The 24,211-nt window shown below is 36.7% G+C and overlaps 2 protein-coding genes across 2 annotated transcripts in view; one reads left to right on the top strand and one right to left on the bottom strand.

The window, feature by feature from the left end:
* Positions 1-1,576, bottom strand: part of LOC117332478 (peroxisome assembly protein 12-like) — a 10,716-nt gene extending 9,140 nt beyond the window's left edge. Inside the window, exon 1 of the mRNA XM_033891394.1 lies at positions 1,393-1,576. Within this exon, the coding sequence (XP_033747285.1) occupies positions 1,393-1,515 (123 nt within the window). The 5' untranslated portion in view covers positions 1,516-1,576. The remainder of the gene's footprint in view (positions 1-1,392) is intronic.
* LOC117332477 (AP-1 complex subunit beta-1-like) lies at positions 1,570-24,211 on the top strand. The gene is made up of 22 exons (XM_033891393.1): positions 1,570-1,657; positions 3,219-3,292; positions 3,515-3,620; positions 4,661-4,796; positions 5,356-5,601; positions 6,578-6,702; positions 6,984-7,119; positions 7,833-7,987; positions 8,194-8,334; positions 8,762-8,927; positions 9,811-9,899; positions 10,188-10,290; positions 10,867-10,965; positions 12,546-12,805; positions 16,390-16,642; positions 17,617-17,709; positions 18,067-18,212; positions 19,261-19,390; positions 19,662-19,833; positions 20,558-20,712; positions 22,139-22,230; positions 22,748-24,211. Exons 2-21 carry the CDS (start codon positions 3,256-3,258, stop codon positions 22,211-22,213), a joined length of 2,823 nt encoding a protein of 940 aa, XP_033747284.1. The 5' UTR covers positions 1,570-1,657; positions 3,219-3,255; the 3' UTR covers positions 22,214-22,230; positions 22,748-24,211.

Genomic DNA, 24,211 nt, shown 5'->3' with positions numbered 1-24,211 from the left:
ATTCTCTGACGCCATTTGGTGTTGCTGAGATTTTGGTGCAAGTACAATAAAATTTTGTGAGACATAACAACGTTATTAACATCCAACTTAAATATATGGACAAATGAGAAATCTATTTAACTCAAAACACCCATTTAGTCCCATATCAGTATTATATTCTGTCAGTATTGACCCTCACTTGAAGCTTTCAAAATTTCTGACTGTTAATTGACACACCACTTTGTAATATTTGTGACAATGCAACTTATCACCCAAACTGGAAAGCAATGGACTGAAAAGACCAAATATCATTTATTGTTTTTCTTCTTACATAATTTAAATCAGAGGAAAACTAAGCTTATTATTACCCAAAACCTGTTATATTCAATACAAGAATATATTATTTACAAATTATAAGCAGTTGAAACTATAATTATTTTATTTGATATTTTTTATTTATTTTGTGAATCATGCTTTGGAAATGAAAGTCATTTCTCTATTGCAGTTGCTATTCATTTTATTTGATATTGATATTTTTCCATAATTTTAAGTTTTAATGAGTACAATTTGGTTAAACTATGATCATGATGTTGGTTTACTTTTTAGATAATTTATATCTTAAGTGGGCAAAGTCAGGGTATATATTTTTTATGATGGCATTTGTCTTTTAAAGTTGCTTTTTATTTCAAAAATTTATGAAGTTTACATATTTTGTGCAATCATATTACATGTAAATTGTAAACATTTTATTTGAACTGGCAGTAGATCTCTCTTGATGTCCAGAATTAATGTTATTACTAGATAATAATTGTTGACAATATTTGGCTTGCCTGTTCATAGTACTAATCCATATGATTTGAGTCGTTAAGATTGATATACATTTTATACTGTTATAGTCTCATACTCATTTATTATCATACTCATTTATTAAAAATATTTTGTAAGTCAGGACAGATTTGGTTTGTTGGCAAATTGATGGTATGAAATTGGTATGATATATTGATAAGCTAAAGTATTTTTGAATGTATTGCCTAGATATTATTTACCCTTAAATAAACCATATATTATCTGACTTTTTGTACCAACACGGCACATATCAAAAATTCTCGCCGTATCAACCTCTAATATTTTTAGAGTAGGAAAACCCACACATCTTATCAGCTGGATTATCTCCCCTCAATAATATTTTCATAGCCAAACATACCAATAAATAAAATGTCAGCTGTAAACGACTTCTCTGTCACAACAATATACATGAATGATATAACATCTTAAGACATAGTACTAAATGAAAACTTATTTATACAACCAAACATCTTATATGAGACCGGCTCCCAACAACTTGGCCCAAGACCGATAGGCAAGGAAGCTGAGCCTCTTAGACTAATACCACAGTAATAGTTATAGATGCACCTTTACGGCATGCTTTAGAGCTGGTCGAATGGTTGTCATCAAACTCTCTTGAGCTAAAACTTCAAAAATAGAAGGTTTAGTTGTAAATGAAGCCGAGGTGATGTGTGCTGCTCTTTCTGCCATAATTGATCAACATAAGTACAACACCAATTTGTTCCTGACCGAGTCCTCCTAGGCTAGCAGTCTTCTGCTTCCGGTTTGAGAGAAAGGTGAAGGTCAGTTGTGTGTACGGAAGAAGACGACGGAAGTATTGGTATTTTAGAAAGTAAGTAATCATCTCAATATCTGCATCATCGGTGGGTAAACAAACAATATTATCACATGTTACTAAAATTGAATATATCATATCTCTTAAAAGTACTTCATTTATTTTCTTGTATCAATCCTTTATATTTTAATTCCACTTTTAGAATTCAGCCGGCTACTTCCGGTTGTGTAAGTAAACGTCAAATACAATTATTTTTGGGATTATTTACAATCAATCGATCACTTTTATTTTGTCACTTAAAGAGGTTAGATAAATAATTGTGTCTTACAACTATATACACTTAGGTTCTTTGTTTTTAACTCTTCTAATACCAATTGATCTATATTTATCGATTTGTCAGTAACAATGACACGCCCCCTTTTGTACAGTAGACTGACAGTTAGCCCGAGTTTCCTCTGGTCCAGACACCATGTCTGGTGCAGGACCAAAGCGCACTACTATATGAAAACGTGGGATTCTCCGATACCGTTTGGTGTTGCTAAAATTTTGGTGCAAACACACAAAAAATAGGCGTGACACAACTCCTACCTTACCTAACTGACAGTGGGAACATAAATCTTATAAGTATACATAAGTATACATGTAGTTAACCGGTTATAAATTTCTGGACATGCCAATATATTGAGTCAAAGGGAAGTTCCCTTTTAGTACAAAGGTAGACCAAATGCATATCACTATGCAGTAGTTGTATATATAGTTACAATTAAAACCTGTCACACCACTCCTTTTAATTGTATTTGCCCCAAATTCAACAGCAACCCAGGTTCTAATTCCAGCAAAGCCATTCAACAGTGTTCGAAAGTAAAGGTGGTCCAATGGTCCAAGGCTATAGAAAACCTGGTTGGTCTATGTAAAATTTCAAAGTGTTGGCCCCATTGGCTATGAAAAGTTTGAGCCCTGACATACATTACAATTCATGAAAACAACATTCCATTATTTTCTGACAAATGATCATATGAAATCAGAGCTTACAATAGAGTTTATTTTACCCATAACAGCGTGTTATTACTGGATGATGCAAGCATTTGCGAGACAGTTATGCTACTTTCAACAATGTTTTAAAAAATTGGTCTATGGAAAAATGACTTGGGCTATGGGATTTCAATTTTCTGTAGACATATTGTCTAAGGAATTTTCATATATAATTTCATACACTGCAATCTTGTATAGCTTTCACTTGGAGTGGTGATCACTGGTCAACAGCACCAAATACAGGAAAGCGAGTAGTGAGCCTCTGCTCGAGATCAAACCCGCAATCAGAGACTTATCATGTGTGAAATATAAGATTCTGTTGCAAACTCTTGGCTTGACCATCCACTGGTCAACCTATTGAGCTAAAGGGAAGTCCTGCCAAGGACAAAGTTAGAAGATGACCATTTCACTTGACTACATTATGTTCTTCATTTACAATTAAAAACACATACATTAAGTAATGGCGACTTATGAGAATATTTCTGAATTTAAATTGATGATTTGAACACCTTTTGATTGAAGGCATGCAGCTACACTTAATAAGATTATAGTTCTTCAACATTGTATGTGTGTTGTTTGATTACAGGCATCTTCTACATCCGATAGCTGGTGACTGAATCAAGATGACAGATTCAAAGTATTTCACTACCACCAAGAAAGGTAATAATTCAAAGAATTTGACCTACTTTAGATTCTGAGTTTGTTGTTTACGCATTTCAGTTTTTTCCCCTTATTGTAACTGAATGGAATTCAGCCAGCCATCTTTGAAATTCGAAAGTTCTCTGTAAATATGTATAGACCTTACAACAGGTGAGGTGAAGTCACTAAGAAACCATAGTATGCAGTATAACAGCACCCACAATTGTATTAAATCTATTTCAGGTGAGATATTTGAGCTGAAGGCGGAGCTCCAAAGTGACAAGAAAGACAAGAAGAAGGAGGCAGTAAAGAAGGTCATTGCCAGTATGACAGTAGGCAAGGATGTCAGGTGAGTAGGACTCTGGGGTAGGGAATTAAGGTGAGGGGGGCAAGGGTGTCAGGTGAGTAGGGCTCTGGGGTAGGGAATTCAGGTGAGGGGGACAAGGGTGTCAGGTGAGTAGGACTCTGGGGTAGGGAATTAAGGTGAGGGGGGCAAGGGTGTCAGGTGAGTAGGGCTCTGGGGTAGGGAATTAAGGTGAGGGGGACCAGGATGTCAGGTGAATAGGGCTCTGGGGTAAGGAATTAAGGTGAGGGGGTCAAGGATGTCAGGTGAGTAGGGCTCTGGGGTAGGGAATTAAGGTGAGGGGGCAAGAATGTCAGGTGAATAGGGCTCTGGGGTAAGGAATTAAGGTGTGGGGGGCAAGGTTGTCAGGTGAGTAGGGCTCTGGGGTAAGGAATTAAGGTGAGGGGGCAAGGATGTCAGGTGAGTAGGGCTCTGGGGTAGGGAATTAAGGTGAGGGGGACAAGGATGTCAGGTGAGTAGGGCTCTGGGGTAAGGAATTAAGGTGAGGGGGCAAGGATGTCGTGTCGGAGGGACACAGGAGTAAACATTTCAGGTGACAGTGTTCGAAAGTAAAGGTGGTCCGATGGCCCAAGGCTATAGAAAACCTGGCCGGTCTATGTAAAATTTCTAAATGTTGGCCCAAATGGCTATGAAAAGTTTGAGTCCTGACATACATTTCAATTCATGTAAACAACATTCCTATATTTTCTGACAAACGATCATATGAAATCAGAGTTTACAATCAAGGTGTTTTTACTGAGAAAAGCGCCGTATTGGCTTCAAACATTTAAGTGAGTATGAACTTGATGATGCAAGCTTTTGCGTGATGCAGTTATGCTACTTTAAACAATATATGTTTACAAAATGGGTCTATCGAAAAATGACTTGGGCTTAGGGATTTAAATTTTCTGTAGACCAATTGTCTAAGGAATTTTCACATATACTTTCAAACAATGAGGTGAGACAGGTATTTAATTTTAAAAGTTTGAGGCATTAAATTTCAATCCTCCTGGCAATGCAGAAAATATTATTTTATTTATTTGCAGTGCCCTATTTCCAGATGTTGTCAACTGTATACAGACAGATAACTTGGAGCTGAAGAAACTGGTGTACTTGTATCTGATGAACTATGCCAAGAGTCAACCTGACATGGCCATCATGGCCGTCAACACATTTGTGAGGGTGAGATCATACTGCTTACCTGCTTGTCTTAATTGATTACGTCTCATTTGTTTTAAAATGTTATCTGTGAGCTGCAGATACTCCTGGTAGTTATTGGCAATATTTTGATTATTATTCTTTGCATTTCTTCTTCAAAGAACTATATTGTAAGAGGAAAGGGAACGTCTAGCATTTATACATGGATTAAAACCCTGGACTTTCGACCTCTAGACCTGTAATGATATCAGATTTTCATTAGTTGCCAAATGGTCCAGTCCTGCTACGCAGGTTTAATTTGTGAAATAAAAGACATTTAATTTAACATTATAAATAGGACAGTATATATTTTTTTTAATTTGTCATTTTAAAGAATAATCTATTTTTTTTCTCAAACTGAACTGTGTTTTTGCACTTGTTCCCAAACAAATCCCGATAAAAAAAATATTGAAATATTCCCATAGAAAATCTGTTTAATATTCAATTGGAAATTCATGAATTTCATAGGAGGACTTTATTGATACAGATGTGTAGGTTTATACTTCATAATTATTTTGAGTTCCATTTCTTTAAAATAACACAGGACTGTGAGGACTCTAATCCTCTAATTCGAGCACTGGCCGTGAGGACGATGGGTTGTATTCGTGTGGATAAGATCATTGACTATCTCTGTCAGCCACTGAGGAACTGTCTGAAGGATGAAGACCCGTATGTGAGGAAGACAGCTGCAGTGTGTGTGGCCAAGCTCCATGATATCAACGCTCAGTTGGTCGAGGACCAAGGATTCCTGGATCTCCTCAAAGACATGTTGTCCGACTCAAACCCCATGGCGAGTAAAAAAAAAATCAAAGTTCTGCTGTATTTTTGGATTTTTTTTTTTTTTTTTTTTTTTTTTGTATTTTTGATATCTAAAATCTAATAGTTCTTAAGATACAGGGTTGGATTGTTAATTCATTTTCACAAATAACAAGAACCAGAGACAAGTTACAAATCTTGTAAATTGTTTGTACAGCTTAAAAAAATAGTATAAAACTGCATTACTGTATGTGCCTGACAATAAACACCCTGATTATAAGTCTGCTCGTCTCTAGAGCAATTCTGAACAATTGATGGTATTTCATTGCCCTGCAATAACCCCACCCATTATATGTCAGTCAAAGTTTGTGTTGTCTCTATGGGCTTATAGCAGGATAAATATGGTTACCATAGTAACTGAAATATGTTTACCATCTTCTTACGTAATATATCTAGGTGCTATTGTTCTGACTATGACCTAATGGTATGAGGTTTTATACAAATGAAACAATTAATGTGTTATGAATTGAAGTCTTTACTGAGGAAATCTAACCTTCCAATTTTTAATCTGATGCGATGTTTATGACAGAGATGAAAATGTTCAGCCGATTTTCTGATTTTAGCCTTTTTGAGAATATCAGTGTAATGTAAACTTGTAATTTTTCCCATTGAAAAGATTGAGTAATCTAATTTTCAGCCTTTTTACCCTTAGTCCATTTTCATCTCTGTTATGACTTTACCAAACTGCATAACCTAGTACTGTGTTCATGACATCAGTAATACTCTGTCAACTGCAATAGGTGTCATCCATTTAAACTTATCACAGAGTCCCTTTGACATTTATCCAAAGATGGAAATCCACAGTACTTTTCTCTAAAATGAATCTTTCATTTCATGGATCAGAATACATAATATTGAAAAAGATGTTGATTTCATAATAGCAATGAAAGCTTAAATGAATTGCATTTTATTTTGAGTCCAAAATTACTTAATACATACATGCCTTCCAGGTGGTTGCCAATGCTGTTGCAGCCATAACAGAGATACTCGAGTCATCACCAACTGCGCAGCAGGTGCTTGTGATGAATGGCAACACCATTAACAAGCTTCTGACCGCTCTAAATGAGTGTACAGAGTAAGTATGTCACTGACCACAGGTCATTTATCTTCCAACCACTGTCTTTTTCTTCTGACCACTCAAAGTGCTTTTTATTTCCACTCCAAATAAGCTGTTTTTGCAAGCTCAAAATTGTATCAAAGAGAGAGAAAATCATCTTCAACTGCCCAGTTTTTGTGAAAATATTTTTTTTCATCAATTAATTGCTCAAATAACTTAAATTTGGGGTCAACAATAATCCTGACAAGTATCTATTTCTAGATGGTTAGTTTATCCTTGTACATGGTTTAAATTTACAGATGGGGCCAGGTTTTTATCCTCGATGCTATTTCCAACTACACACCTAAAGATGACAAAGAGGCTCAAAGCATCTCGGAGAGAGTGACACCTCGTCTGGCCCATGCCAACGCAGCAGTCGTCCTGTCAGCAGTCAAGGTTTGTCTGCTATTGTGATGTCCTGCTTTAATGGAAGCAGGTATACCTCCATGTATACTTTAGTTTGGTTTGATTTTATTTGTTTAACATCCTATTAACAGCTAAGGTCATTTAAGGAAGGCCTCCCGTGTTTGCAATATGCATGCAGTGTGGTGAGTACGTGTGTGTGTTTTGGGAGGCTGCGGTATGTTCGTGTTAAGTCTCTTTGTAATAGGCCGGAACTTTTGCCGATTTATAGTGCTACCTCACTGAAGCATACTGCCGAAGACACCCAGCAGCACACCCCACCCGGTCACATTATACTGACCATTTTGTTTTTCATAAATTGTTATAAAATCCAATATTACTGCACCTTGGCCCTAGTATGTTTGCCAAAATATCTTTACCAATTAAAGATGATATGTAGTGTTGATTATCTTCCTTATCTATTTCAGTTGTAAAGGTATAAAATATTTATATTCTCGGATGCTGGTGTCAGTGTATCTATGCCCAATATACATGTTTGTGTAAAAAGTCAAGCAACAGTATTTTGAGTAAAAATGTAAAAACAGATGTATACATGTTTATAATTTTGTAAGCCAGTCTTCTATAATATTGGATGTAAGGGTTGTGCTTTGAATCATTTCTTTGACCTGGTATGTACAGAGTTATGGCACTTGGTTAAGTTTTTACATTAAAGATGTGGCTGGAAATTCTTTGTTTTTTTTTGACAGGTTGTGATGAAGTTTATGGAGATGTTGGAGCCTAACGGTGAATATGTATCTATGCTGGTGAAGAAACTTGCCCCACCCCTCGTTACCCTGTTATCAGCTGAACCAGAAATCCAGTATGTCGCCCTCCGTAACATCAACCTTATCGTCCAGAAAAGGTAGGCTACTTTCTGGAAATCTTTCTCTACAGTGATAAAGTAAAAATCAGTAGTTAATAAACTCCTTTCACTATCAATCTACTGTATCAAGTTAGTGTCTTTATTCACTGTTTTGTACTCAATTAGTGTCTCAATGATTGTTCTGTGAAATAAACCCAAGGAAACAAGTATAAAATAATCTTATCTGTCTGTTACTCTTGTTTAAGGCCAGATATTCTGAAGAACGAGATGAAGGTTTTCTTTGTCAAATACAATGACCCCATATATGTGAAATTGGAAAAGCTGGACATCATGATTCGTCTGGCCACACAAGCTAACATAGCCCAGGTCCTGGCCGAACTCAAGGAGTGAGTATCGGAAACTAACAGTTTTTATTCATGGATATTATACGATTAACCATTATTTATTGGCTCTGAATATTAAAAAAAAGATATTTGATAGATTCAGTATTATACTTGATTGAAAATATATGAAATTGTACACTTTTTTTTTATCAAACATATAAACTGTGTTAATTTTCTGCACTTTATGGGACCAAAAGTGTGTATAAATCCAAATTGTACTGTGAAGGAATATTTTTTATTTTATAAGCAATGAGGATGCGTATTTCACTAAATTGTGAAACGGATGGCTGTAGTCTATATGTATATAAAGAAGCTAAATTCGTTTTGAAGGTATCAATTTCAGTGGTTTAATTATATCCTCAAAAATAGAGCCTCAGGAAAATAACATCCTTTGCAGTATGTTATTACATTATAAACAATTTGTGAACAGGTATGCTACAGAGGTGGACGTTGATTTTGTGCGTAAATCTGTGCGTGCCATAGGACGTTGTGCCATTAAGGTGGAACAGGCTGCTGAAAGGTGTGTGAGCACGCTCCTTGACCTCATCCAGACAAAGGTCAACTATGTTGTACAGGAGGCCATTGTTGTAATCAAGGTAAAGTGTCACACCTTCATTTTGATGAAATGACTTGTTTAAAATGTATTCAATTGTTGTTTTTAATAGACAAGGCCCTTTGTTCATCATTTGTTCCTTTTAAACTAAAACAATTCCATATGAAGGCATGTTTTTTGTTGTTCTTTTTTTTGTGGGTGATCTTAGTTTAAGAAACTTTCCCTCAACTGTAATACAAATTGACGTTGAGGAATTCATGGTTGATACAGATGACAGAAAGTGCTGGAATTTTAGGTCACTGCTGGAAAAGTTCATGAATTTGCTCACAAGTGCTTGAAAATTACTGTAATTCATACTTACTATGAAAATGCAAATCTTTTCAGATTCCTCAATATTTATTGCAAGAAAGTCATAAAAAAGAAATAAACCTTAATGCCTTTTATTTGATGAAAGCTAAACAAACAGGGTTTTCATGTCCGATTCTAACACTGATCAATAAATGGTAAAGATGGTGAGCAATGAAATGTTAATGGAATTGGTTTTTGTTATCTTAATCACATTAAAGATAAAAAAAAAATACACCCTATTTCCTGACAAGTTTGAACAAAAAAGATGCACCTGGAAAATTGAAAAAGATGCTGGAAAAGTGCTTGATTTTGGTTTGAAAATTCTGTATGAGCCAGGGAATTACTTGGATAATCAAGATAAAAATGGTTATATTCCTGTCGGCATTGTAATCTCCTGAAATCTTTATCCCAAACACATCCAGCTTACTTTACAAGATCGAGTGTGGTTTAGCTACTATAAATTCAACATTTTGATAATCAAAATCCTGCATGCTATTGTACACAATACATGTAAGTACAGTGTAGTAGTTTATTGCTGATCCTTCAAATTTTAATTATTTTTTGTATTGTTTTTCCAGGACATATTCCGGAAATATCCAAACAAATATGAGAGTATTATTGCCACTCTTTGTGAAAATCTAGACACGCTGGACGAACCAGAAGCCAGGTGAGGTTCTATCCCGACTTATAATCTTTATAAAATCAATGATAGCATTACTTTAAAGTAGAAAACCATAGGAATATGTATTTTTCTACCTTATCAGACCCCAAATATTCTGAATTAAAAATGTATCAAGTTGCATTCAATTTACAAGAAGAATTATAACGACTGCATCAAAAATATTTGAAAGAAATATCAGATAACCATAAATAATGTGATTCCAGTTCACAGAACTCTTTTTCTGAAACTACCGTTAAATAGAAACTGTGTGATATACGATTCTCCTTTGATCAGGGCTTCAATGATCTGGATCATTGGAGAGTATGCAGAGAGAATAGACAATGCCGACGAGCTGCTGGAAAGTTTCTTGGAGGGCTTCCAGGATGAGAACACACAGGTACAGTATAGCTGGTTAATGTTTACAAAGATGTCTGTTCTAGAAATAGAATGGAGTACATATTTTATATAGGGGTTGGGAAAGACAGGGGCCATAGGCTCATAAAAATTCTTATTGACCCGTAGAAAAATTTGAAAGTCTTGCATAGACAAAGAGAAAATGGCCCATAAGAATTTCTAAAACAGTGTTAAATGGCCCATGCCTTGTCTTGGCCTTCCCAATCCCTGAAGGTTATGACATCACTTAAATTACATATTAAATGTAGAGAGTTAAAAAGAATGCTTAAAAAGTAATTGAAATGTGTCGTTCTTTTAAGATACAGGTAGTGCTTTGTAGAACATACTATTTCTCTGTTCATGTATTAAAGGTCAGCTGTCTTGTCAATATAAAAATTGTTCTACATTGTATATTTATCATGGGGTATTTATATCAAAATCTACTAAAGAAATATCAAATGTATATTGTATAGTTAAGTCAATGTGTGAAGAAATTTCTATTATTGAAAATCATAAAACCATCTGACTGAAATTTACCCAGTATAGAGTATCAACATTAGTCTGTCGTTTGTTTCCACAGGTACAACTGCAGCTGTTGACAGCCATCGTGAAACTGTTCCTGAAACGCCCCACTGACACCCAGGAACTTGTACAACAGGTCCTAAGTCTAGCAACACAGGTATGTACAGGTAACATACAGACATGTACAGGTACTATATAGGTATATACAGGTATGTACAGGTACCATACAGATATGTACAGGTATTATACAGGTATGAATAGGTACTCTACAGATATGTACAGGTACCATATAGGTATGTACAGGTACTATATAGGTATGTATAGGTACTATATAGGTATGTACATGTACTATACAGGTATGTATGATATTATACAGGTACGTACAGGTACCATACAGATATGTTCAGGTACCATACAGATATGTACAGGTACTATATAGGTATGTACAGGTACTATATAGGTATGTACAGGTAACATACAGGTATGTACACGTCTATACAGATATGTACAGGTACTATACAGATATGTACAGGTACTATATAGGTATGTACAGATACCATATAGGTATGTACAGGTACTATATAGGTATGTACAGGTAACATACAGGTATGTACAGGTCTATACAGATATGTACAGGTACTATACAGATATGTACAGGTACTATATAGGTATGTACAGGTACTATATAGGTATGTACAGGTACTATACAGGTATGTACAGGTACCATACAGATATGTACAGGTACCATACAGATATGTACAGGTACCATATAGGTATGTACAGGTACCATACAGATATGTACAGGTACTATACAGGTATGTACAGGTACCATACAGATATGTACAGGTACCATACAGGTATGTACAGGTACCATACAGGTATGTACAGGTACCATACAGGTATGTACAGGTACCATTTAGGTATGTACAGGTACCATACAGGTACTGTACAGGTACTATACAGGTATGTACAGGTACTATACAGGTATGTACAGGTACCATACAGATATGTACAGGTACCATACAGATATGTACAGGTACCATATAGGTATGTACAGGTACCATACAGATATGTACAGGTACTATACAGGTATGTACAGGTACCATACAGGTATGTACAGGTACCATACAGGTATGTACAGGTACCATACAGGTATGTACAGGTACCATACAGGTATGTACATGTACCATTTAGGTATGTACAGGTACCATACAGGTACTGTACAGGTACTATACAGGTATGTTCAGGTACTATATAGGTATGTACAGGTACTATACAGATATGTACAGGTATGTACAGGTACTATACAGGTATGTACAGGTACTATACAGATATGTACAGGTACTATACAGGTACTATACAGGTATGTACAGGTACTATACAGATATGTACAGGTACTATACAGGTACCATACATATATGTACCGGTAATATACAGATTCCTGGTTACATTTATTTGTGTTGTTTTTAATCTCCATGGCAGTACCTTTCAGCAGTGAGCACCATTATGAATTTGTGAACCCATAATACTTGTGGCAAAAAACAGTATAACAGCAGTTGGTGCGGTCATAGTTTAGTGGAACACTTCGAGTGTAAAAAGCCAAAAATTAAGATCACCACTAGAACTGTATGTTTACAGTACATGTACCAAAGAAACGGGAAAAACCATTTCCTTGTTCACAGTAATTTAAGTGTACATTGCATGAAATTATTAAAAGTTTATATGTTTATGTGACAGGACAGTGACAACCCTGACCTGCGTGACCGAGGCTACATATACTGGCGACTGCTGTCTACAGATCCAGCAGCTGCAAAGGATGTTGTTCTGGCTGAGAAACCACTCATCTCTGAGGAGACAGACCTGATCGAGCCAACACTTCTAGACGAGCTTATCTGTCACATTTCTAGTCTGGCATCAGTCTATCACAAGCCACCTAACTCCTTTGTGGAGGGCTCCAAGTCGTCCTTCAAGAGGGCACTTCCACCTAGGTCACAGTCGTAAGTATTGGTCGCACTCAGGGCTAGAACTTTATTTTCAAAACCACTAGTCAGTCGGGCTAGCCATTCCAAATTTTACTAGTCCAAATGTAAATTTCACTAGCCCAGTCGGGCTAGTAAAATTGAAAGTTGCTAGCCCGAAAATATTGGAAATATAACAATGAATATCGATGTGAAATCGTGACATATTTATTATCATGTATTTCATGATATTGTACATGTATGTGTCCTCATGTGTAACAGATCAGCAGTAAATACTTAACTAATCTGTTGTGATAATAATCAGGATTTAAACTGTGATATTAATAACATCATAACTTAAATTAATAAAATAAATAAAGGAGTTTTGGAATTTGGAGAAACGGCAGAATATGGTCGACCATGCTTTGCAACATAGAACGCACTTACAGTAGGATTTAACTTTTGACCCCGTTTGTCAGACATTGATCTGTCAATGCATGAGAAGTTAGTATGCCTTTTCTCATATTAAAACAACCCTTTACAAAGGCACTCTTACGATCACTTATCTCTGGATAGGCCTTGCATACCATGGATTGTCCTGTGGTGTCTTATTTCGACCCACGGGACATTCTTGTTGCCGCTGTTCTTTGAACTTCCGTTCTCGTTTTTATTGCTTTCATCCTCATTATCATCAGAATCACGATCACCCACTTTCCGTTTCCTAAGACGTTGAATGTAGCCATCATCAGTTACTACGAACGCTTTTACCATGTGTCAAAAAACGAGCTGTCAAAAACGAACCTGAGTGTGCCGTTTATAATTCTTTCGATACAAACGCAAACATGACCAAGACTTACCATGTGCTCAACATCGGAATCCTCGGACTTCATTATGATCATAATGCTTTCTGAACTCTCGGGCGCTTACTAATGTATACACACGGCAACATGTCGAGTGAAAACAGAAAGTGGAGGATCGTCTTTCCAGCGAACATACGAATAAATATTAATAATACACATAGGTATGTGAGTTGTTTATTGAAATATTGTCGGGCATGTGACACTGTGATTTTTACTAGCCCGACATTTTAATCAAATAAAGTTCTACAAGATTTCCACTAGTCAGTCGGGCTACCAGAATTTCAAACCACTAGCCCGGGTAGAAAATCTACTAGTCCTGGCACTAGGTTATGTGTCCCTTCTAAAGTCAAAACTCTCCCAGGTCACAGTTGTGTTAGTCACACTAGGTTGTATGTCCCTTCTAAAGTCAAAACCCTCCCCAAGTCACAGTTGTGTTAGTCACACTAGGTTGTATGTCCCTTCCAAAGTCAAAACTCTCCCAGGTCACAGTTGTGTTAGTCACACTAGGTTGTATGTCCCTTCTAAAGTCAAAACTCTCCCAGGTCACAGTTGTGTTAGTCACACTAGGTTGTATGTCCCTTCTAAAGTCAAAACTCTCCCAGGTCACAGTTGTGTTAGTCACACTAGGTTGTATGTCCCTTCCAAAGTCAAAACTCTCCCAGGTCACAGTTGTGTTAGTCACACTAGTTTGTATGTCCCTTCTAAAGTCAAAACCCTCCCAGGTCATAGTTGTGTCAGTCACACTAGGTTGTATGTCCCTTCTTAAGTCAAAACTCTCCCAGGTCACAGTTGTGTCAGTCACACTAGGTTGTATGTCCCTTCCAAAGTCAAAACCCTCCCAGGTCACAGTTGTGTTTGTCACACTAGGTTATGTGTCCCTTCCAAAGTCGAAACTCTCCCAGGTCACAGTTGTGTTAGTCACACTAGGTTGTATGTACCATCTTAATGCTCTGTTTATAGTCGTAAGTATTGGTCACACTAGGTTGTATGTCCCTTCCAAAGTCAAAACTCTCCCAGGTCACAGTTGTGTTAGTCACACTAGGTTGTATGTCCCTTCTAAAGTCAAAACTCTACCAGGTCACAGTTGTGTCAGTCACACTAGGTTGTATGTCCCTTCCAAAGTCAAAACCCTCCCAGGTCACAGTTGTGTTTGTCACACTAGGTTATGTGTCCCTTCCAAAGTCGAAACTCTCCCAGGTCACAGTTGTGTTAGTCACACTAGGTTGTATGTACCATCTTAATGCTCTGTTTATAGTCGTAAGTATTGGTCACACTAGGTTGTATGTCCCTTCCAAAGTCAAAACTCTCCCAAGTCACAGTTGTGTTAGTCACACTAGGTTGTATGTCCCTTCTAAAGTCAAAACCCTTCCAGGTCACAGTTGTGTTAGTCACACTAGGTTGTATGTCCCTTCTTAAGTCAAAACTCTCCCAGGTCACAGTTGTGTTAGTCACACTAGGTTGTATGTCCCTTCTAAAGTCCAAACCCTTCCAGGTCACAGTTGTGTTAGTCACACTAGGTTGTATGTCCCTTCTAAAGTCAAAACTCTCCCAGGTCACAGTTGTGTCAGTCACACTAGGTTGTATGTCCCTTCCAAAGTCAAAACCCTCCCAGGTCACAGTTGTGTTTGTCACACTAGGTTATGTGTCCCTTCCAAAGTCGAAACTCTCCCAGGTCACAGTTGTGTTAGTCACACTAGGTTGTATGTACCATCTTAATGCTCTGTTTATAGTCGTAAGTATTGGTCACACTAGGTTGTATGTCCCTTCCAAAGTCAAAACCCTCCCAGGTCACAGTTGTGTTAGTCACACTAGGTTGTATGTCCCTTCTAGAGTCAAAACTCTCCCAGGTCACAGTTGTGTTAGTCACACTAGGTTGTATGTACCATCTTAATCCTCTCAGTTTACAGTCGTAAGTATTGGTCACACTAGGTTGTATGTACCATCTTAATCCTCTCAGTTTACAGTCGTAAGTATTGGTCACACTAGGTTGTATGTCCCTTCCAAAGTCAAAACTCTCCCAGGTCACAGTTGTGTCAGTCACACTAGGTTGTATGTCCCTTCTAAAGTCAAAACCCTCCCAGGTCACAGTTGTGTTTGTCACACTAGGTTGTATGTCCCTTCTAAAGTCAAAACTCTCCCAGGTCACAGTTGTGTTAGTCACACTAGGTTGTATGTCCCTTCCAAAGTCAAAACCCTCCCAAGTCACAATTGTGTCAGTCACACTAGGTTGTATGTCCCTTCCAAAGTCAAAACCCTCTCAAGTCACAGTTGTGTTAGTCACACTAGGTTGTTGTATGTACCATCTTAATCCTCTCAGTTTACAGTCGTAAGTATTGGTCATACTAGGTCGTATGTCACTTCTAAAGTACAAACCCTCCCAAGTCACAGTTGTGTTAGTTAGGGTGTATGTCCCTTCTAGAATCAAAACCCTCCCAGGTCACAGTTGTGTCAGTCACACTAGTTTGTATGTCCCTTCTAAAGTCCAAACCCTCTCACTACTGACATGAAGAACAATGGTTATTATACTATGGTTGGTCTTATGATCCCCCTGAGGCCTCGTTTCTATTTGCTACGAATGTCTGCAATGTTCACAGTAGATTTCTCATAGAGTCCATGTTTCATATAATGACCCCCTCATATCATCTTGTGCAAGTCAAATGGTTTTGAATTCTGGTCCTGAAGATAAATGATAAATATAATGAGCTAATTATTGTAATAAGTGTGAATTTAAAGAAAGTCTGTCTTAAATGTGCTATTTTATAGAGGTAACCTTGGAGACACAGAGGAGTTGAGAGCACCAGACGCTGCCTCCCCTGGCGGAGAAATGCCATCGTCCCAGCCCCCACCCCAGGCGACAGTTATCCCAGGCGTGGACTCCCTCATTGGGGACCTGCTTGATATGGATCTTGGGGGACCATCAATGCAACAACAACAGATGTACTCCAATCCAACCTCCCAAACCCCTGTACAGACCTCTGGGGCCATGGACCTCCTCGGGGAGGGACTCGATTCTCTGGTATGTACACTACTCCCAAATAGTCGGGGGGGGGGTTAAAGAAATGTTCATTTCTAGACTTCCTGTAGACAAACATGTATCTTTCTTTATTTTAGAAAATATAAACTGTATTTTTCAAATCATAAACAATGAAAATTTTACTGATGGTGTATTTGATAAGGGTCTGAAATTGAGAGTCTCCTTCTAAATAGTGGGTCGACAAGTGTTGAGATGTGAGCAAGAGGTTTACTTAAAGACAGTTAGACTTGTTCTCTGTTCTGTGTAACATTGGAGATGGAGCCACTGATGTCTGTATGGAGTGTCCAGACTCCCCCAGTCCCTGGTACATGTATGGGAATCAGAGTCCACTGGTCTCAGAGAAAGACTAGACATATTTGGTTAATACAATGATATTACTATCATAAATGTACACAGGTGTTTAGACAGGTACTGTATTTAGACAGGTGTTATATTTAGACAGGTGTTTAGACAGGTGTTTAGACAAGTACTGTATTTATACAGGTGTTTAGACAGGTGTTTAGACAGGTGTTTAGACAATTACTGTATTTAGACAGGTGTTTAGACAGATGTTTAGACAAGTACTGTATTTAGACTGGTGTTATATTTAGATAGGTATTTAGACAGGTACTGTATTTAGACAGGTGTTTAGATAAGTACTGTATTTAGACAGGTGTTGTATTTAGACAGGTGTTTTGACAGGTACTATATTTAGACAGGTGTTTAGACAGGAGTTTAGACAAGTACTGTATTTAGACAGATGTTAAGACAGGAGTTTAGACAAGTACTGTATTTAGACAGGTACCGTATTTAGATAGGTACTGTATTTAGACAGGTGTTTAGACAGGTGTTTAGACTAGTGTTTAAGTAAGGGACTAAATGAAATCAGATCTCTTCAGAATTATCACTCTTATATAGAAAATATGAACATGAGAAAATGAAAAATTTCGTATTTTGCAATATTTTATATTCGGTAGCTTGGCGGGCCTGCAACGGGAGGAGATGCACTAGGAGGACTTGGGGATATATTTGGTATGCCACAGACACAGTCGTATGTCCCGCCATCTGAGGTACAACTGCTTTAATGAGGAATATATATACTATTCAGCTGGTTACTGATAGATATTCATTTGATTATGAAAAAATATAGCTGTTCCATTTCTTTCTTGTTTTGAAGAGTTTAAAATACTTAATTACAATAATTTTAAAAAGAAACAAAAATAATGACTAGTCCAGGCTTCCTGATAATTTTTATTACAAATTTACTTAGACATGTAGATCAAATATTTATATACTGAATGATAGGTATAGATTCATTGGCCTTGTATTCATATTCAGGAACAGATTCATTGGCCTTGTATTCATATTCAAGAACAATTATCAAATGACATCAATCGTTTATATTCAAACTCGGATACAATTTACAGGTTTGGTTACAAGCTGCCAAGGGTAAAGGCTTAGAAATTAATGGAACATTCTCACGGAAACAGGGCGCAGTATATATGGAGTTTACGTTTACAAATAAAGCCATGCAGCCAATGTCTGGGTTTGCAGTTCAGTTCAATAAAAACAGGTCAGTGTTGTATCTTGTAAAAGTATGTTCAGTTATCCTTCAGGGTGGCTGGGACTAATTTTAGACTTTAATACGCACGGATACATGTGTATATTGGAATGCAAATGTATATGCCAATTGTTCCTGACATGAAATAGGGAATGGTAGAGATGCAATACAGACATAGAGAATACATGGTCAGTGTCTTAAAATATAAGCTGTATTTTGGTAAGGGTAAAGAAAGACAAAAGTGGCGAGCAACTTATAGTCGTTCTGTCCCGAGCCAAAAATACAGCTTATATTTTAAGACACTGACCATGTATTCTATTTATCCTGCAAGTCATCAAAAATAATCATCAAAAATAATCATTTTGAAGTGAAACGGTGTCAAAAATAATAGAAATATGTTTGCCTTTTAAACGTTGTTTTGCTTGGAAGTAGGTCAGTCGAATTGACGCACGTGCTAAGATTCCAAAATACAGCTGTTTTCCATCACTGCCGTATACAGCAAAAATATATATGGTGGGTGTATTCCAACAATGCGGTGGCAGTTGCAGGATAAAATGTTGTAAGTAGTGGGTGATCAGGTGGCACAGTGGTAACACACTTGCCTTTCACCTTGGCAGACAGGGTTTGATTCGCCAATCGGACTTGAAAATGTATCAGTAGTGGTCACTCACCCAAGACTATGTGGGTATTCGCTGGGTATTCGGGGTCTCCACAGTAAGACCCCTTCCATCTGGGTCAACAAGAGTGATTGATATACATTAGTATAAGTTATATCACAATTGCTGTAAATAAATTATATATATAAATATATCTTTTAAGTATCAGGCAGGAAAAATACATCCTAAATAAGTTTGACAAAATGTTTAACTTCTTCATCTTTAGATATTTTATCCATATATGGACACGAATATGTTACATATATTTATATCTTTTTTCAACACTCAGATCTTGACACTCTTATAATTGTTTGGATCACAGTCTTGTCACACACAAAAATTGATAATGAATATTTTCTGATCAAATATAAGAAAATAAGTCACCTAAATTTGTTGTTTGACAGTTTTGGTTTGACGGCTGCAGCACCTCTACAAGTTCAAAGTCCCCTGCCACCCAATCAGGGGGCATCAGCCTCTCTGGAGCTTAACCATATGGGACCTGTACAGAAGATGGACCCTCTGGCCAACCTACAGGTATTGTGACTCAACAGAAAAAATAATTAAACATTTATGAAATATCTCGAGTATTGCTGAGCAAAATAATTTTCCTTTTAAAAAGAAAAAGTACATTTTACATTCAAACAAATTACCATGTAGAGATTTTCTTAAGAAAAAAGCAATGATGATACCAATAATCTGTATTAAGTACATTGTAATAAATTAAAATTGAATTCTTAGTTTCATTATTTTACCTTGTATGCAAGATACTGGGAAAATGAAAGTTGATTTTTCTTTGTTTGTACAGGTGGCTGTAAAGAACAATATAGACGTATTCTACTTTAGCTGTAGTATCCCAATGCATGTGTTGTTCGTGGAGGACGGTGAGATGGACAAGAGAGTATTCCTGGCTACTTGGAAGGATATACCTGCCACTAACGAGGTCCAGAGCACCATATCTAATGTACAGCATAACGCAGGTACATTAAACAGAATGTTTAATCTTTAATGAATGTATTAAACATGCATGAATTCTTATTTAATTTTGTTCAACCAAGTTGTAAAGTCTAACAGCGGGTAAGAACCATTCCAATTTAACAAATTTTGACAGATGAATGACTATCAGAAACAAAGGACAGGAAAGAATCTGGTTTATTTGTAAAAATAAATATATATACATGTACAGTTGAATCTCTTTATCTCATAAGTCAAACGGGCTATGAATTGACTTATCTGGAAAAAAGATATCCAGGGTTTTCGAGTTATCAGAATTCCTGATACAGGGATCAAAGTGGCACCTATTTTAGTAGCCATGGCACCTTAAATTCACCATTGGCGACCAGTTATTGACCTGAAGGCGCCTGCATGGCCACTAAAAAAAATATGCAAATTTGCGATTTTGTTAATCTTTCAAAGGCTACAGTCAATGCTTAAATGACGTTTACAATAGAAAAAGTTACAGAGATATTAAACTGATTTAAAGAATTCGAATAAAAGTTTTTTTTATTTTATAAATTCTAGACAACTAGGCCAGGCGACTAACTTTTCCAATTCGCGCCTTGATTATATAACTTGGTAGGCAAATAGGCCACCTCGTAAAAATATCCACTTTGAGCCCTGCGATAACATGGTTTTACTCTAAATACAAATTATTTTGTTTATGACAACACTGTTCATATCATTTTGTGGTTCACTCCTTCCCAGATACAGTCCAACAGAAGTTGAGAAACAGCAACATTTTCACGATTGCTAAGCGTAATGTTGAGGGTCAGGATATGTTGTATCAGTCACTCAAACTCACCAACGGAATATGGGTCCTCGCCGAGCTCAAGATCCAGCCTAGTAATCAAAACTTCATGGTACGTACTCCCTGTTTTAACATACTATCACACTTCTAATAGTCACTGTTGGTCGACTATCACACTTGTAATAGTCACTGTTGGTCGACTATCACACCTGTAATAGTCACTGTTGGTCGACTATCACACCTGTAATAGTCACTGTTGGTCGACTATCACACCTGTAATAGTCACTGTTGGTCGACTGTCACACTTGTAATAGTCACTATTGGTCGACTATCACACTTGTAATAGTCAATATTGGCCGACTATCACACCTGTAATAGTCACTGTTGGTTGACTATCACACTTGTAATACGTAGTCACTATTGACCGACTATCACACTTGTAATAGTCACTATTGGTCGACTATCACACCTGTAATAGTCACTATTGGTCGACTATCACACCTGTAATAGTCACTATTGGTCGACTATCACACTTGTAATAGTCACTATTGGACGACTATCACACCTGTAATAGTCACTATTGGTCGACTATCACACCTGTAATAGTCACTATTGGTCGACTATCACACCTGTAATAGTCACTATTGGTCGACTATCACACCAGTCACTATTGGTCGACTATCACACTTGTAATAGTCACTATTGGTCGACTATCACACCTTGTAATAGTCACTATTGGTCGACTATCACACCTGTAATAGTCACTATTGGTCGACTATAACACCTGTAATAGTCACTATTGGTCGACTATCACACCTGTAATAGTCACTATTGGTCGACTATCACACTTGTAATAGTCACTATTGGACGACTATCACACCTTGTAATAGTCACTATTGGACGACTATCACACTTGTAATAGTCACTGTTGGTCGACTATCACACCTGTAATAGTCACTATTGGTCGACTATCACACCTGTAATAGTCACTATTGGACGACTATCACACCTGTAATAGTCACTATTGGTCGACTATCACACCTGTAATAGTCACTATTGGTCGACTATCACACTTGTAATAGTCACTATTGGTCGACTATCACACTTGTAATACATGTAGTCACTATTGACCGACTATCACACTTGTAATAGTCACTATTGGTCGACTATCACACTTGTAATAGTCACTATTGGACGACTATCACACTTGTAATAGTCACTATGGTGTGATAGTCACTACATTGGGTGACTGGTCACTATTTGGCGAACTCCTGGGTCAGTTTTACTTGTATGGTTGTGTACTTTTCAAATATGTCGCCCAGTAAGTGAGTGGAACTCTTCTGAAAGGGAGATGCAGATTATTGTGCACCTCCTTAAATGAAAATACTTTTTCTTGCTAAACATACACAAATGTATTGCATGTAATGGATTAATGACTTTATTCATCTCCTTGTGTTATGTTTGCATGAGAAATTAATAAGAAAACATTGATTTACCATTTATTGTATCTAAAAAAAGGATTTGATTTCCTTTTGCAGCTGTCACTGAAGGCCAGAGCTACAGATGTTTACCCTGGCGTACAGCAGGCTTATGATACAATCCTCCACAACTAGGGCTCTCGTCCACAAAGGTGGGTATACTGTGTGTAGCAGAACTAGACTGAGTCGTTCATCAGCGACTGGGTAGCTCAGTTGATAGAGCGTCTGTCTAGAGTTCAGAGGGTCCCGGGTTCAAACCTGGCTGCCACATTTTTACTCTATCCTTTTACACTATAAATACCATTAAATCACACTCTTGTGATATATTATTTTTTAAATCATTCAAGGAACATTTGATTTTGTAAAATGAAAGTAACAAAAAGATTTTGAAAAAAAAGTTTTATATCAAATATAAAAGATTCAACATACAATGAAGAAGAGTTATACATACCCTATAAATATACTTGTTGTAGAATTAGACACACCAATTGGTGGTACTGTGTCAGATACCCTGGCTGTTAATAGGACGTTAAACGAAATAAACCAAAACTATGTCAAGTACATGTAGTAACAGATTAGATACCTACTTTACAATTCTTATAAATAAATATTGATACTATTTATGGCATTGAAGATATTTTACGTTTTATTTTATTTTATTTTTTTCAGATTTCCAGTGGATATAACTTGCTTCAATGTGAACTATGTTTTCTGCACATGATGGAAATTAAGATGTTACAATTCAAGATTTGGAGGGAAATGTGTACAACAACAGAACATGTCATCACTCTGGAAATAATATAACATATTTATATGACATAACACAAAACTGTTTAGTCTTCATGCAAATACCATTAACAGTTAAGTGATGAAAATTCAGGCTCTTTGTGTTGGGAATTATTACAGCCAAACTCTGTGTGTGTTGCGAATTATTACAGCATAACTCTGTGTTAGGAACTATTTCAGCCAGGCTGTGTGTGTGTGTGTGTTGGGAATTATTACAGCCAAACTCTGTGTGTGTTGGGAATTATTACATACCAGGCTGTGTGTATGTGTTGGGAACTATTACAGCCAAACTCTGAGTGTTGGAAATTATTACAAACTGGTGACCAATGAAATGGTAGTATATATTCATACTACTAACAAATGCATCTTTATTATACCAATAAAACAAAGCTGTTATATATATATGTGTGTGTGCAGAAGAAATTTAATCAAATGAATCTGTCATTCTATAGTTCATTAGATACATGCATGTGTATTCTGATTTGAAATGTTGTAAAGGAGACATGAAGGTTGGCTCTCAGATTGGTAATGTTAAACATCCTTATTGATTATAGTGAACTGAGCATTAGAAAGAATTACCATTACAGAATCTAAGACATACAAATTGAAATTTAAATAAAAAAAGATAAAAAATCCTGATTGCATTAAATTTGTTCAGGCCAGGGACATAGTTTCTTCTTTGGATAAAGGTTAAGCCTGGAGTTTTATCAATAAATAACTTACCCTGTCAGATGACAGAGCTTGCCTGGAGATATATTGACCCTTTACCATCGCATTCCTACGAAGTTTGATGTACATGTATATGTTTACTACCTTGCAATTTGCTCACTCTAGTAATTTTTGAGAGTTATCTCCCTTTCATTACCAAAACTGATTTTTGTCTTGGTAGTGTGTGGTATAAAGTTAATAGTCTGTATATAAAAGTTTATTGATACTTGGAAATAACCATAACGTCTTATATCCTTAAAATATGTTTGGAACCCATCTTCAACTTTAAACGTTCGCGGAATCAGTATGTATCCAGTTGGGTCATTGTAAACTACCGGCAGTTTGGACTCGAGATGGATGTTAGCCATCGTCCAGCCTTGAAAATAAATCTGGTTTATGATAGGTCAATTCTTCACATCAAGATAGCTTATTAAAATGATGATGTATTTGTAATGTCAGTTTAGCTTATTAAAATGTTGTATTGTAGTGTCGGTTTGATGTTACATCAATATGTAATCAGGTTGTGTACCAGTGTTCTGTCACAATGGATTCCTTTGTTTTGTGAGGTTATTGTTGTATCTATTTATTTCTGTACTATCAAGTGACCTCTAGTAATTAATAAATTACATGCTGTATTTA

Source organism: Pecten maximus, chromosome 8 (genome assembly GCF_902652985.1).
Source record: "Pecten maximus chromosome 8, xPecMax1.1, whole genome shotgun sequence".
Classification (NCBI taxonomy): Eukaryota; Metazoa; Mollusca; class Bivalvia; order Pectinida; family Pectinidae; genus Pecten; species Pecten maximus.
The sequence above is the reverse complement of the archived record's forward strand: the minus strand, read 5'-3'. Positions and strand labels throughout refer to the sequence as shown.